This window comes from Coenobita brevimanus, chromosome 77 (assembly GCF_032717465.1).
Source record: "Coenobita brevimanus isolate Jiangsu-jjx chromosome 77, ASM3271746v2, whole genome shotgun sequence".
NCBI classification, from domain to species: domain Eukaryota; kingdom Metazoa; phylum Arthropoda; class Malacostraca; order Decapoda; family Coenobitidae; genus Coenobita; species Coenobita brevimanus.
The window spans coordinates 19813797-19829736 of record NC_137030.1 but is presented as its reverse complement, the minus strand read 5'-3'; the positions used below and the strand labels follow the sequence as shown (position 1 = coordinate 19829736).

General features: G+C 43.2%; 1 protein-coding gene across 1 annotated transcript in view; it reads right to left on the bottom strand.

Moving 5' to 3' along the window:
- Positions 1–483: 483 nt before the first annotated feature.
- LOC145408508 (zwei Ig domain protein zig-8-like) overlaps positions 484–15940 on the bottom strand; it is a 96367-nt gene continuing 80910 nt past the window's right edge. The window contains exons 3-6 of the mRNA XM_080279240.1: positions 14918–15128; positions 10086–10228; positions 2378–2546; positions 484–614 (exon numbers count right to left, since the gene is read on the bottom strand). Of these exons, the coding sequence (XP_080135366.1) occupies positions 484–614; positions 2378–2546; positions 10086–10228; positions 14918–15128 (654 nt within the window). The remainder of the gene's footprint in view (positions 615–2377; positions 2547–10085; positions 10229–14917; positions 15129–15940) is intronic.

Genomic DNA, 15940 nt, shown 5'->3' with positions numbered 1-15940 from the left:
CATTCCCTCCCTTTTACACTCAAATTCCTTCGAAATTCCTCATCCACTCTCTTCTTACTCTCTCTTACTAACTTTTTCACCTCTCTCTTCCTATCAACATATAACTCTCTCTTTCTTCTCTCAACTTTTTCCAACCCCCTGTTTCCCATTCACTCACTATATGCTTTCTTCTTTTGTGCCACAGCCTCTCTCACCTCTTCATTCCACCATGGTGTTCCCTGCTCCCCCTTTCGTCTTCTCTTCACCCCACACACCACATCACATGCTGTACAGATTTCTTCTGTGAATATCTTGCACACACCTTCCACGTCCCCCATCTGCTCCAATCCACATTTACCCAGTTGCTTCTCCACTTCCCTCTTATATTCTGCCTTTTGTCTATCCTCTTGTAACCTTTCCACCACACCACACAAATAAACCAACTACATAACACTAACAACGATACCAACAAAGCACACCACACCACACCACACTATCACTTACTTAGGTGCCGTGAAGCCTGCCCTGTAGCCAGAGTATCGCTAGGCCAATACCAGCATGCAGGAGACACAGACCACCACCACCAACACACACCAGCGAGCCTCGGTTGGTCTGCATTGCGGCTGGCAGTTCTCCTGGAGGTGGGGGGGGGGGGAAACGGTGCCATTGAAATATTCTTAGGCACTCACCTTAAACACTACAACAATTAATAGCATAAAGGCAAGGTAAAGGTTTGAGGTTGGAATATTTTGGCTTAGAAAGAGGTGCTGATCAAGTATTATTAGGCAGTCAGCTTAAAGACTTCGAAATTGCACATCTAAAAGGTATAAAGAAGATTCTCAACTGAAATATTTTGATAAAGAAAAAAATATATGTACTGTATAAAGGTGTGGGTATTCAAGTAATCGTGGGCACGAGCCTCGATAATTTCTACCTTAAAAGTTTGGAAAATCTGCCTTGCTTCTTAGCATAATAAAATTAGTGTTTACACACAGAGAAGCATTATTCACGGACATTAGGTACAAATAATAAAGGCCTTTCACCCCTTTAATCCGGTGACGTGTATATTACTTTGCACACCACTAGCCTATCTGCAGACAGTTTCTTTCAGTTTGGGTCTGGCTTTTCCATTTCGAGGATATAAATATAGCCATAATTAACCCATGACTACTAAAGATTTTTCCTAAGGTGGATAAAATGGTCAGGAGGTGTGAAGAATAAACCAACAGAATGTCAATTGACTGAAGGGGTTAATTCTCGGTAGGCGACTCACGAAGGTCACTCGGGTAACACTAGACGGTTTTGCTAGCCACAGGGAAATCTCTGGACATAAATTTCAAAAAAATAAAGTATTAGACTTGTATAACTGGGTCACGTAGAAATAAATACATTCAAAAACTTCTCTGTTTATGGTTATGCATCCAAAAACTTATGTTTTATTTATCCATCTAGAAAATTCCGTTCTATTTATGTCTCTAGACACTTCTGTTCTGCTTATGCATCCAAGGCCTTCTGGTCTATTTTTAAATAATATATATTTTAGAGGCACAACATAGGATTAACAAGAAATCTTGAATATCAATAAACTGCTTGGATTAGTTTTCTTAATAATTTTTGCATCACTGAATGATCCTGCATTTTGTTAAGACCTTACAGTTCACTAAACCAAAATGTACAATGATAAGTTTATTTATGCTATGCAATGCAGTGTTTACTGACAAATGACAATGAGAATCACTCTGATACTACATAAAGGCATTTGAAAATTTATGGCATTTAAAGAATTCTTGGGGTGATGTTATACACGCGGTAGAAAAATATATTGACACAGAAAGGTGGTAACTTGACGTTCTTGGACACAGAACATAAAATTATTCATAACAGTTACTTTGGAATAATTCGGCCTCACAAAAACATATAAATAAAAGGAAATTTAAATGTTTGGGTATACTTAGACAGGAATTCTTGGAATAAAAGAAACATACAAAAATGTTTTGCAAGAAAGCTTTAATTTTTGGACTGGACTTACTCGCCAGTGCAGAAAAATGCACCCTAAACAAGGTATTTGAGTGTGTGTATAATTGAACAATGAACTTCGAAAAAAGATTTTTTTTTAATTATAACGTTACAATGTTTTCAACTCATAATTTTTCATGCTATGGCTCTATTCCCTCACCTCCCTCCTGACCCCTACTCCTACAGTAACAATCATACACGTGTACAATAACAAATGTGGAGTTAAGGTCTGCCGGGGAGCATTCCTCCACCTCCCTCCCCACCCCTACCTCCTACACTCACCATTAGGCACGTGCATTATATAAAAAAAAAAAAATGTGGAGTTAAGGCCTGCTGGAGCACATTCGCCCACCCCCTTCCACATCTCTACCCCTACACTCACCATCAAGCACGTGCACCATAACAGATGTGGAGTTAAGGCCTGCCGGGGCACATGTATAGTTGCCGGTATCTGAAACGCGGGCTGAGGTGATGAGCAGGTGACTGATGGTGGTGGGGCCCTTCTCCACTATCATGGACACTCCACCGCGGCTGCTGCTGTAGCTGATGTTCTGGAGGACGAGAGGAGTGGGAGAGGTTAATATATCAGTTGAAGCAAGCACTAGGAACGAAAAACAATAGCAGGAAAATAGAAGAATGGAAAGAAGTGAATATAGAGTTAATAAGGACAACAGGAGAGACAAGAATAGGTTAAAAAGAATAAAGACAGAAGGAACGAGAGGGGGAAAGAGGAAGATCACTGACATCCCCGAAGACTGTTGTTGTAGATGATGTGCTGCACGAGAAAGGTAACTAAGTGATTAGAAAAAGGGCTACAGCAGAGGGAAAAAAAGACGACTTGAAAGAGGAATGGCAGAAAATGGAAGATTCAAATGCAAAACAATCGAGAAGAGGGAGGAAAGGGGGCAGATAGATCATACTCATTTCCATAAGGCTAATGCTGCAAACGATTAAGTGGGTAGGGGGAAGGGCTAGTGGAAAGGAAACAAGCACATCGAATGTGTACAGTTCCATTCCAGCGAAGATGACTCTATGAAATATGATTGGGAAAATTAATAATACCATAGTTATCCCTAAAATGTTTTCTGCTGCGCTCATTGTTGCTATGACAATGTTATTTTGTAATACCTTCGTCTAGAGAAATGCTGTGTCTTCTCTACTCCCAGTGAGCTCTGCAGTGGGAAGAAAGAAATGACAGACACTAAGGAAAAAGGGCCAGGAGAAAGTGGAATGAGAGGGAGATAAAAAAGACACAAAAACACACACGGAAGAATAGAGGAGAAAATCATAAAACACAAGGGAAAATAAGGGAAATGAAAATGTACAGAAATAGTTAGAAAGAGTGGAAAGGGATGATTAAAAAAAAAACACACAGAAGGATACACGAGTGCAAGAGAAAATAAAGGAACGACAGGAGCTGACAAAATAATGACATGAGAGGGAATAAAAATGAACGGCAACAGCTTAGGAGAGACTAAAACAGAACAAGGAAACACAATGACCAGAGGAATTTGAGGAAAAAAGGGAGGAAATAAAACGAGAGAGAGAGAGAGAGAGAGAGAGAGAGACAGACAGACAGACAGACAGACAGACCAGACAGACAGACAGTCGGAACATTTATAATGGCTAATGCCATTGCCATTAAAAAGGATCCGGATCTGGATCCTTGGAGATTTTGATGGAATACATAGGATCCGGATCGGCCCACAACTTTAATAAGTGTTCCTTGACCCATGGCCCACTCTTCCATAAAATTTTATTGAAATTCGTTGAAAACTTTTGGAGATATTGTATAGGATACATAGGATCCGGATCCGGATTCAGATCCGTCCCCAAATTTAATAAACTCTTTCTTGGCCCATGCCCACCCTACCACAAAATTTCATATAAATTCATTGAGAACTTTTGGAGGTATCGTGCGGGCTACATAGGATCCGGATCCGAATTTGCCCCAAATTTTATCAAGTTTTTCATGGTTCATGGCCCACCTTTCCACAAGATTTCTTTGAAATTGACCGAGAACTTTTGGAGATATCGTGTGGACAAACAGACAAACATAGGTGAATACAAAACGTCCTCCAACTTCGTTGGCGAAGGTAACGAAAAATGAAATGAAGCCGATAGACAGAAAAGTGAAGAGCGAAAAATCATTAAAAATTTAACGAAGAGGAATATGAACAACAGAGACGAAAAAAGGACTATGTGCTTGTATTGCAACAACCGACATTTACACGCCTGGCACAGAAGTGCAACTCTTCTGTATACATTCAAGTGATGATTCACGGGTCCCAAAGGCAACTGATTCATAGGGCCGAGGAACACCACTTTCAGTCACTAGAAAATAGACACGGCATCGCCTAATGGTTTACGTGGGGCAGAGAAAAAGACAAAACGAGGGTTTAAGAAAAGAATTGTCGTGGGTCAGCCCTCGTCAGTACAGATGCCTCAGTAACCAACACGTCACAAACAATAATATACCACCTCAACGTGAGCTACACCTCCCGTCAGTCCCGTGAGGCATGATAAGCACATAAGAACTAAAAGGAAAATGAGACGGAAGAGAAAAAAAAAATTAGATCAGAGAACGAGGCGAAAAGGAGAACAAAACAGGAAAATCAGAAATAAAAAAGAATAAAATTAAGAAAATGAGAAAACCGAAGAAAAAAAAAATAAGAGATTGAAAAGAATAGGAGGAAAAATCAAACAAGAGAGAGAGAGAGAGAGAGAGAGAGACTATACTGCAGTTGCTGTGATCCATAACCTGTTAACGTGTGCCTCATAATCAACGCGTTATTAAGAGTCCACAGCAGCGTCAACCACACCTCCGTCAGCGCAGGGGAGCGGGAGAGGGGCAGGGCAGCAGGACCAGCCCTCACATACGAAGAGGGGGAAGAAGGGAACGAGAAAAAGAATTAAGGAAACAACAAAACGACACGAGAACGAAAAGGAATAAAACTGAGGAGCAAGAGAAAACAACAAATAAAGGTAGAGAGGACCACACAAGGAAGAAAAAATGGAAATTCAAACGAGTACAAAAAAAAAATGAAGAAAATATATGAAAACAAAACGAGGAAAAAAAAAATAAAAATATCGAATAAAATGAGAACTGTAAGACAAAAAGAAAACTCAGACAAGAGGAAAGCAGACGATGACACACACACACACACACACACACACACACACACACACACACACACACACACACACACAGTAATCTGGCCTAGCTCCCGTCAAATACACTAGTCTCAGTACAGACGAAAGATAATGTATCCTCAGCTGGATAAACAATCGTTTCTAGCAGCCTCAAAAAAGGGCTTGATCACATGAACACTGGGGAAAGGGTTATCTAAAGGTGTTTTCGCTTTCCCCTAAATAGTGTTGTCGGGAAGTAGCCTAAATATAAAACCCAATGGCGTAGACAGGAGCCGAAGATTTAATCTCTCTCTCTCTCTCTCTCTCTCTCTCTCTCTCTCTCTCTCTCTCTCTCTCTCTCTCAGCTGCCGGGAGAGAGGCAGAGAACGAAAAATAGTGAAATCTCTTATCTGTGGGAGCGTGTCACTGGAAGAAATGGTGGTGGTAGTGGAAGAAGAGGAAGGAGTTGGGGATTGAAGAAGCAAGGAAAATGAGAAATAATAAGAAAAATAAGAAACAAGGCAGGAAAACAGATATTCACATTCTCAGGCTCCTATGACTCTCCCTGCTAACAAAATCGTCTGCTATAAATGCAGATAATGTCTGAAATTACACGCTCTAATGGACGTAAAGGAGCTGATGATTGCCAGTACCCTCATTAGACACAAAATGATCCACAGGTGTACGTGGCGAGTGATGAGAAGGGAAGGTGGTTAACTGAATGAACGGACGGCAAGGAATGATTATGTGTGTGTGGATGACAGAATGAGAAGGTGAGTAATGGATTCAAGGACATACAGAGGTTGGGGTAGTGGACTTTCTGAAGTCCAAATGAAATGGAGGAAGAGGAGAAGGGGGAAGGACAGGATGAAGTAGTCCATACAATGAGAGTAGAAAGGTTGCAAAAAGGATGGAAAAAAAGACAGAATATAAGAGAGAAGTGGACGGGCGATTGGGTAAATATGATTTGGAGTAGATGGGGGACGTGGAAGGTGAGTGCAAGATATTCACAGAAGAAATCTGTGCAACATGTGAGGTGCTGTGTAGGGTGAGGAGAAGAATAAAGGGGATGCAGGGAACAGCATGGTGGAATGAAGAGGTGAGAGAGGCTGTGGCGCAAAAGAAGAAAGCATATAGTGAGTGGATGAGAAACAGGGGCGTGGAGGAAGTTGAGAAACAGAAGAGAGACGTATATACTGGGAGGAAGAAGGAGGTGAAAAGAGTAGTGAGAGAATATGAAGAGTGGATGAGGAATTTAAAACGAATCTGAGTGTAAAGTGGAGCGAATGTAAGAAAATGTTCTGGAAAGAGGTAAAGAGAGTCAGACAGAGTGATAAAGAAGTAAGTCGGGGAGTGAAAGATAAAAATGATAGATTGCCAGTGGAGAAGGGAGAAAAAGTCAGCAGATGGAGAGAACACTTTAAGGAACTGTTGAACATAAAAAATAAAAGTAATGCTAGTATATGTGGCTGGGAATGGCTGGGAGAGGGAGGGAGGTGAGAAGAGAGGAAGGAATCAATGGGATGGAAGTACTGGAAGCAATGAGGAAAGTCAAAATGGGGAAAGTCCCAGGAATTGATGGAGTGTGTGGTGAAATGCTAAAGCATGGGGGATAGATAGTAGTAAAACTGATGTGGAAGATGTGCAGATTGGCCTGGGAGGAAGGTAGAGTCCCAGAGGATTGGAAGTCATGTATAATTATTCCCCTGTACAAAAGGAAATGGGGAAAAAGAAGTGTGTTGTAATCACAGAGGCATTTGTCTTCTTAGTGTACTAGGAAACGTATATGGTAAGATACTTATTGACCGAGTTAGGGAAATAACAGAGGAATTCGTTGGAAAAGAACAAGGAGGTTTTAGGAAGGGATTTGGAGAAAGCATTTGACAGAGTGGATAGACAAAGAATGTGGAAAGTATTAAGGATATATGGAGTAAATGGGAAGTTGTAGAATCCCTTGAAGAGTATGTATGACGGTGCTAAGGCTGCAATGCGTATGGAAAGTGAACAGAGTGAAATTTTCTATCTGAATATTGGATTGAAACAGGGATGTGTCATGTCACCATGGTTGTTCAGTCTGTATATGGATGGCGTTATTAGAGATACAAGATAGGGCAGTGGACGTTGGAGCGACCCAAATGAGAGAAGGCAGTGTTTAGAAACTCCCTGTACTGTTTTTGCAGATGATACTGTGTTGTTAGGTGAAGACGAAGGGGAACTGCAAGGCTTGGTGAATGAATTTGGGAGTATATGCAAGAAACGAAATCTAAAGGTGAATGTAGGAAAGAGTAAAGTTAGGGTCTTTGAGAGATATGAAGTCACTGAACTTACGGTGAGGCTGGATGAGGAGGAAATGGAAAATGTGGGTGCGTTTAAGTACTTGGGTAGTGTGATGTGAAAGGATGGAAGTTTTAGTGGGTGAAGTGCTTGAAAGGATACAACAGGGAAGAAAGTTGCTGGTTCTTTGAAAGCAATGATAAGGAACAAGGAAGTGAGCATGGAAGTAAAAAAGGCGCTGCATGACAGTTTTGTGATACCAACTCTAACGTATGGAAGTGAAACTTGGACCTTGTTGGAAGGCCAAAGTCAAGAGTGAAAGCAGTGGAAATGAGTTAGCTGAGAGGAGTGTGTGGAGTTACGTGGAGAGACAGACTAACAAATGAGGAAGTGAAAGAGCTTTGTGGTTTGGATGTAGCGTTAGGAGACATATATTTAAGTGGTCTGGCCATGTGGAGAGGATGGAGAGCGAGAGACTAACGAGGAGAGTGTATGCGAGTGAGGTGGACTGGGGGAGAAGAGGGAGGGAGAGGCCGGCGATGAGATGGAGAAATGAAGTGGAGAGGTATATGAGAGAGGGTAGTGTGAGCTGGGAGCAAGGCAGTGATGTGGCACTGGACAGGCCGACATGGAGGAAATTTGTTTGTGGCCACCCCTTACGGGATTAAGGCGTCTGGCAATAAATAGATAGAAAGATAGAAACTACCGTAACGCGGGTAATGAAGGTCGTCGTGACGGCTGCTAATGACAATATCCGTGGTAAAATATCGCCACCTGCAAATGCCACTAACAAAGAATAATAACCAGATTTTGAAAAGGTAATAATACCATCAGCCATATTAACATGGGTTTAATTACACTGTGTTATAGAACCGGTCTGGGTTAATGAAGTATCACGAAACTTTTGGGTAAAAAAAATAAAAAAAGTAATAATATGCCTCACTTCTCATTATCTGCGTCTACCAGCTCTTCTTACCTAAATTTGATCCCAGCAGATACTTAAAAGGAGGTAGTAGTTACTAAGTAATATGTCCTTTGATATACTCTCACATGTTCGCACTCCGTGGAGATTGTCTTGGTGATTTGTGCTGAGGTAGGTAGTGGTTCAATAGGGGTGTGGTAGTCAAGAGGTTTGAGATGTGGCTTATTCTCCGAAAGTGCACGAGTTCATTCCGAGACTGTGTGAAATAACTGGTTGAATGTTTGATTTTCCTTAAAGTTATACTCTATCTTCCACAGGACCCACTGACAAGACACAAAAACACCTCAGCTAATACCATCACACCAGTCCAGAGTGAGACAGTCCTACCATGTTCTCAATATGCTCGGTGGGTATTACGTCAAACTGGTGACTTATGGTGTGCAGTATTCGTACGCGTATGTAAGAGAATAGCTGGGCCTTAGGAAACGGTTTATAAAGTTGTACCCGAAGTTGAACATTTAAAAAGGAGAGAAAAAAAAAAAAATACCCACAAACACATCCTACCAACTCATCTCCACATGAGCTTATCATCCTACACTCCAAAAGCCCTGCACTCCTACGCCGGAGCTTGAAGCATCTGGTGGGGATGGGCCACTTCTCTAGTGAGAGATACAAAAAAAAAAAAAAGTTTCTTGGCTCTAATGATTCGTTTTCTTTCAGGACCCTTAAAACACTGCTTGAACGTGCATAGCTGAGTTGTCCGCCATAGCCAGGTGTGGACAAGCAAGCTAATACATACAGTGTACATACATACATTCGTGCATGCATACATTACACACTCATGTATCTGTTCATTTACGTAGTTTTGCTACTTCAGGCTGAAGAACCCTTTCCAGGTTGAGTAAATAAACTGAATAGGCCTAGTTGTATTAACTAGAGCCAGACTCCTTAATCCCGGAAGGGTTGGCCACAAACGAGTTGCTTCCATGTCTCCCTGTTCTTCGCCATCAGTCTACTGTACAAGTACCATAATTTCCAGGTATAATGTATGAGCTTTGAGTCGTAAAAATGTGCTTCTGGAATAATGAAACATAAATCTTAGAACCTTAATTTATTTCCTTAGGAACAATTCATTCAGTACTGATGTAGCTAACAACGATAATAGGGCAGTTGGTATTACGTATAAGAAAACTGGAATACATAAGGCAAAACAGGTAATTGACTGATACGTCACGGCTTTGCTGAGTCTCCGTAAGGGTGGACTGCAATCGACAAGCAAGAGCTGGCATTATTCTACCCTCTCACACTCTCTGTTATAACTGAACCTGCGGTAACACTCCATGACTTACCTTATACTACCCTCTTTTCCCTTGCCTTGTCTTGCTCTACCCTGCTTTCCTCCTCAGTCACCTACCCTGCCCTTCCACTGTCCTATAATGCGTTACCCTGTCCTTTCTTTCTGCCTGCCTTCTGCCATATCATGCTCTTCCCCTTAGTGACGTAATTTGTCTTCTCCTACTCTACCAATCCCTTCTGTGGCCTACCCTTCACTGACCCTGCCATACCGTTCCCCTAAGTGACCACACTCTGTCATGGACTATCGAGCCCTGTCCTGTCTTATCGTAACCTATCGTACCCTTCCCTACCCTACCCTACCGTTCCATTCTCTGTCATGCCTTGCCCTGTCTCCTTATCGAAGCCTACCGCTCCTTACCCTACCCCACGCTATCCAGCCCCACCCCGCCGTCGTGTGGTAACCTACCCTTGGGCCGTGATGTTTATCCTTGTGGAACCATCTGACGTACGCAGGCGGCTCCGGCAGGTCGTGTAGGATGCAGGTGAGGTTGATCATGCTGCCCTTCTGCACGAACAGATCAGGGGTGCCAAGGATCTCACCTCGGGGCTCTGCCGGGGAAGAGAGAAAGTTCAGCTGAGGTCAACAGAAGTCAGAAGTTATACACACACACACACACACACACACACACACATAGAGAGAGAGAGTATTGATGATGATTCACGGCATCTCTCTCTGTATATATATCATCAGCAGCCGTTGGGGTCCACTGCAGGACCGGCCTATCCCTACCGAAGCACGGACTATACAGCCAATGTATCTCTACCCAGTGGCTTAAGCTGTCTGGTAGAGATTGTACGTAGGGTGAGAAGTGCTTGTGAGTGTGATTGTAGTGTTGTAGTGGCTTTGGGTGTGTATGTAGTTTGTGAACCAAGTGTAATCGGCCCGCCTTAAGCCGACTGGGTGCAAGCATACTAATATGCGACACTGGTTCAACCACAGCACCCCTTGTGTCCGCCAAAGTAGCAAGTGGCTTGGTGAACGCTTCCCAAAGTTTTTACAACTCTGCCGGGAGGCGAACCCGCGCTCACCAGCGTGCGAAACGCACACTCTACCACTGTACCACAGAGGCTCATATATATATATATATATATATATATATATATATATATATATACTGAATCTTGATGACAATATACGGTATATCTATCTACAGTATATTCTGGACCTGGAGCGGTGGCGTCCTCGTCGTGGGTCTACCCCCCAGGAGCTGTCGAAGAGAAGTGGAGGACAGCATGGGGGCCAAACCACCACAAACCCCCCCCCCCCCGGCCCCACACGGGGCTCGAGTACCTGGGAGTGGCTTCGGTCACCCGGGCAAGTACCACATCTCCCAACACAACACACACAACAACACCATTTTTTCTACACCGAGAAATAACTCCCCGGCTGTCATTTCTCGACGACTTCTTCTAGCTGGGGACATTGAGAGCAATCCAGGACCCACCAACAAATACATATGTCCAACATGCTCAAAAACTATCACGTTGAGCCGACAGACAAAGGGCTCAGTTCAATGCAATTCCTGCAAGAACTAGACCCATTACATCTGCACAACACTCGCATCCAGAAAACATTACACAAATACCTGGACCTGCTCCTTATGCTCCTTCCCCCCACCCACCAACCCCCCTACCAATCCTACTCCTACTTCCTGCACACCTCCACATCCAAACCCACCGATCCTTCCAACGCCATCCAGTCCCCCAACTCCTCCCATTCCAACCCATCCTACTCCACCTCAACCCTTACCTCCATCACAACCTCCTCCTACCCCTTCCCCTCCACCCACACCACCTCCCCCCCCATGCTGCTGCAGCCAACACACATCGGACACACAACATAAACATCCTTCAGTTAAACATAGATGGCATAAACACCAAAAAACAAGAACTCACACAATTCATCAAACAACAGAACATACACATTGCCATCTTCCAAGAAACAAAACTACACAAAGCACAGAAAACACCAACATTTCATAACTTCACCACCATTCGACAAGACCGGGCCGACGGCGGTGGCGGTGGACTCATCACCCTGGTACACAAATTCATCAACTTTGCAGATACCAGTGCACACACAAAGTTACTTCTCCCTCCACATGACTCCACAACAGAAATACAATCAGTTAAAATACGCACTGGTAACAAATCACACATAACAATCGCTAACACATACATTCCCCCCCAATCGTCCCCCACAGTACTACACAATCACTCTCCACAGATACCACATCACCAACATACCCAACATCATCTTGGGTGGTGATTTCAACGCCAAGTCGTCGGCCTGGCATGTCAACAACCCTGACGCCGACAAAGGGCAGGTACTACAATCCCAGACAGATCATCTTTTCATACTGAACAATCCAGACCAACATACCCATATCCCACACCAAGCCCTCTTCCTCCCATCATCTCCAGACATCACCTTCTGCTCCCCAAACCTCGCCCCCACTACATCATGGAGAGTGGTCAAAACCTTAGGTTCTGATCACCTCCCAGTCATCATCACTACCAAAACCAGAATCATCCCAGGTGGCCACAAACACACATACACTACTTATAAGAGAGCCAACTGGGAGGCCTTTGTAACTGAAACAGAACAACATTTCGAAACGCTAAACAGTACACCCATCACAAACAGTTCCCCACAGACCTAGACTACGCACCTTTCACTTACAACCAGACGAAGCACATCGCTGTGCACACTTTCAATACAATTATACAAAACGCAGACAAAAGACATATCCCTAGAGGCAACAGAAAGAGACACAACCCCAACTTCACACCAGAAATTCAAGGCCTCATCAGACAACGGGACACACTGCAACACTCCCCAACACCCCATACACAAGACACCGTACAACAAATACAAGAACTCAACACTCAAATAAACAATAAAAATCAGAACAGCAAACACTAAACTGGAAAAATTTCCTCCAAACACTTGACCACAAAACAAACATCAGCAAACTCTACAAAACACTAAACAGCATCACACTTTCCAACAGCAACACCACACAATCACATGCTGCCATCACAACAACAGACACCATACCCTCAAACAAACAACAAGCAAACACTCTCATCAATCACTTTTCACAAGTCAGCCATCTAAACCCCCATCCCGAAGACCGACGTATCATCCAACGTAAGAGACAGTTCCCCACAGACCTAGACTACGCACCTTTCACTTACAACCAGACGAAGCACATCATTAACAACCTCAAGAACTCATCTGCCTGTGGACCAGACAACATAAGCAACATTCACCTTAAACACCTTGGACCACAGGGCGTAGAAGCACTCACCATCATATCAAACTACAGCTACTCACACAACATAATACCCAACATCTGGAAGCATGGCAATATCATCACTATCCCTAAACCCAACAAAGACCCCACGTTGCTCTTCTCACACTGCCCCATCACACACCTCTGCACCCCCTCTAAAGTCACTGAACGACTGGTACTACAACTAGTCACACCTCACATTCCCCTAGCCCAGTCACAACATGGCTTTAGGTCACTATACTCCACAAACACCCTTCTTACAGATCTTACAGAGAGAGTTTTCGATGGCATGAATTCAGCTAGGCCACCACACAGAACACTCCTAATCACACTAGACATTAGCAAAGCTTTTGATGCCATCCCCCACCACAACCTCACAAACAAAATACTCAACACAAACATGCATGATAAAAAGATGGCTGGCAAACTACTTAGCAGGCAGATGTACACACGTAACACAAGCCGGTCAGTCTTCTACCATCAGAAACTTCACAAACGGTGTCCCCCAAGGATCTGTTTTGTCCCCTACACTCTTTAACCTATACATGCACGACATACCCACATCCCACACACCACAGATACACATAGCCTCCTATGCAGATGATATAACACTTACATGTACACACCAAAACGCAAACACAGCTGCACACATCATTCAACCTTACCTCAACACACTACACGAATGGTTCATCACAAACAGGCTCAAAATAGCCCCAGCCAAATCTACAGTGACTCTTCTCACAAACTGGACAGCAGAACACAGTCACATCCCACACCTCACCATAAACAACACTCCCCTACCACACACACACACACACACACACACACACACAAACACACAATCCTTGGTGTAACATACAATACATCAATGTCATTTAAACAACACATCACAAACATTAAAAATAAAATATCACCAAGACTCAATGCTTTTAGGTCACATGCCCATACAACATTCGGACACAACAAAGAAACGACCACCACAGTATACAAACAATACATATGTTCAGTGAAGAATTATGCAAGCCCTGCCTGGGCTTCTAACCTCACCAAAACACACTACAACACTCTACAGACCATATAGAACAAGGCCCTAAAAATAATCACAGGCTGCACAGCCACCACACCCACAGACCACCTACATCAAGAAACCAAAGTCCTCAAAGTCAAGGATCACCTAGATATGAGAGGCACCCAGTTTCTTGCTGCAGCCTTCACAAACCCACAACATCCACTATTTTACATGGCATCACATCCACCCACACCAAGGAATATCAAAACAACACCCAAAGCACATTATTGAAGACTGCATTGCACACAATCACCTACGCCAACAACACAACATACTCTCTTTGAGAGCTCTGTGGGAAAGCCCGGTCTCGGCTATGGCCTTCCTAAGGGACTCGGGGCTGTTCGGCCAGACTGCCTAGGGAACAACAACTACTACTACTACTACTACTACTACCACTACTACTACTACTACTACAGTATATTCTGTCTTTCTATCTATCTATCAATATCCACCACCTACAAGCTTGTGGCTATAGTGTGGAGTGTAATAACAGGTATAGGTCTACAAATCTCCTCTCACCTTGAATGCTGTCTTGTTTCTGTGCTTTATTCATTTCTTATCTGTGCACTTTTGCCATTCTTACATCTTAATCATTTTAGAAGAAAATTTATGTTTTCTAGTATGAAATTAAAATCAAGTCTTTGGAAAATAAACTGAAGTCTTTTACCACTTTATTGGGTTCGTGACATCACAACCCGTCATGGCCTCACTCCAGCTGCCCGGGACCTGCAACCTCTCTCATACCGGATCATTACACTAGCAGGAGTTTTTTTTTTTTTTCTCATACTGTGCTGCAGCAAAAAGTAGTGATGGCTTTATTTGGATCTCTCTCTCTCTCTCTCTCTCTCTCTCTCTCTCTGCAGCACTCACCCAGCACCATGAGGTACGTGGGGAATGCCATGATAGGTTTGGTGCTGATCTGACACTCGTAGGTCCCCTGATCCCTGGGCTGGGCAGACTTGATCCGAAGCGTCCACTGGTTGGTTCCGTTGAGGTGGATCGCCTCGTAACGCAGATCCGTCGTGTACGTATACCGACCCACCGTCAGGATCCGCAGGTCACGCCCTCGGATCCATGACACCTGTAGAAGGGAGACACTATAGGTGCTATGTATGTTAATGTCTCCAGTTATCTGGATGCTGACCCAGACGACTGGATGATGGATAATTAGTTCGAACTCGTTCCTGGTTACAGACACAAGTTAATACCGCACGTTTTATTAAGCAATCCCAAGATCCATGATCCCTTTGGAGATTAGTGGTGTTAATGTGTTATTGAAGCAAACGTTTGTTTTCCTGCAAAATAAATTAGTCAAAAGATTTCTTCTGGTAACTTGTATTTGTTCTTGATATAATAAGAAACGTAAGGTTCTTATTTCCTTTTCTTCCTGCAAAGAGCCATACAGTACTTCGTCTTTGTTAACTTCTATGTTGCAGACAATGCGGTTCATATATAAGACATTTCATTTCAGTTCTTGTTTGGTTCAGTCTGTTGGTGTGAGGAGTGCTGAAACTTCGACTGCTTCGTGAATTACTAATCAACTACAGTATGCGAACAATGGACGTAAAAACTACTATCAGTTGTGGAAAAGGATTTGAGACGTAGAAAATAATGCAGGATAGACGATGCTGACGCCGACTGAGTACACAAGAACTGGGATGCGTTATATGTGGACCACTCCCTGTACTTGATTACTTTTGTACTCCACTTGTTTTGTCCTTCCATAAACACAAATTTCAGTTATGACAGGATTGTGATAAGCTATGACTTTACGTCCTGGAGTTATAAGGAAAGAGTTCTGTAGTGGTTCCGTGAAGAAAAAAGATTTAAGTGTCTCAAGGGCTGGAGTATGAGCGAGTGAGAGTTCTTGGTAAAAGGCTGCAGCCACGACAT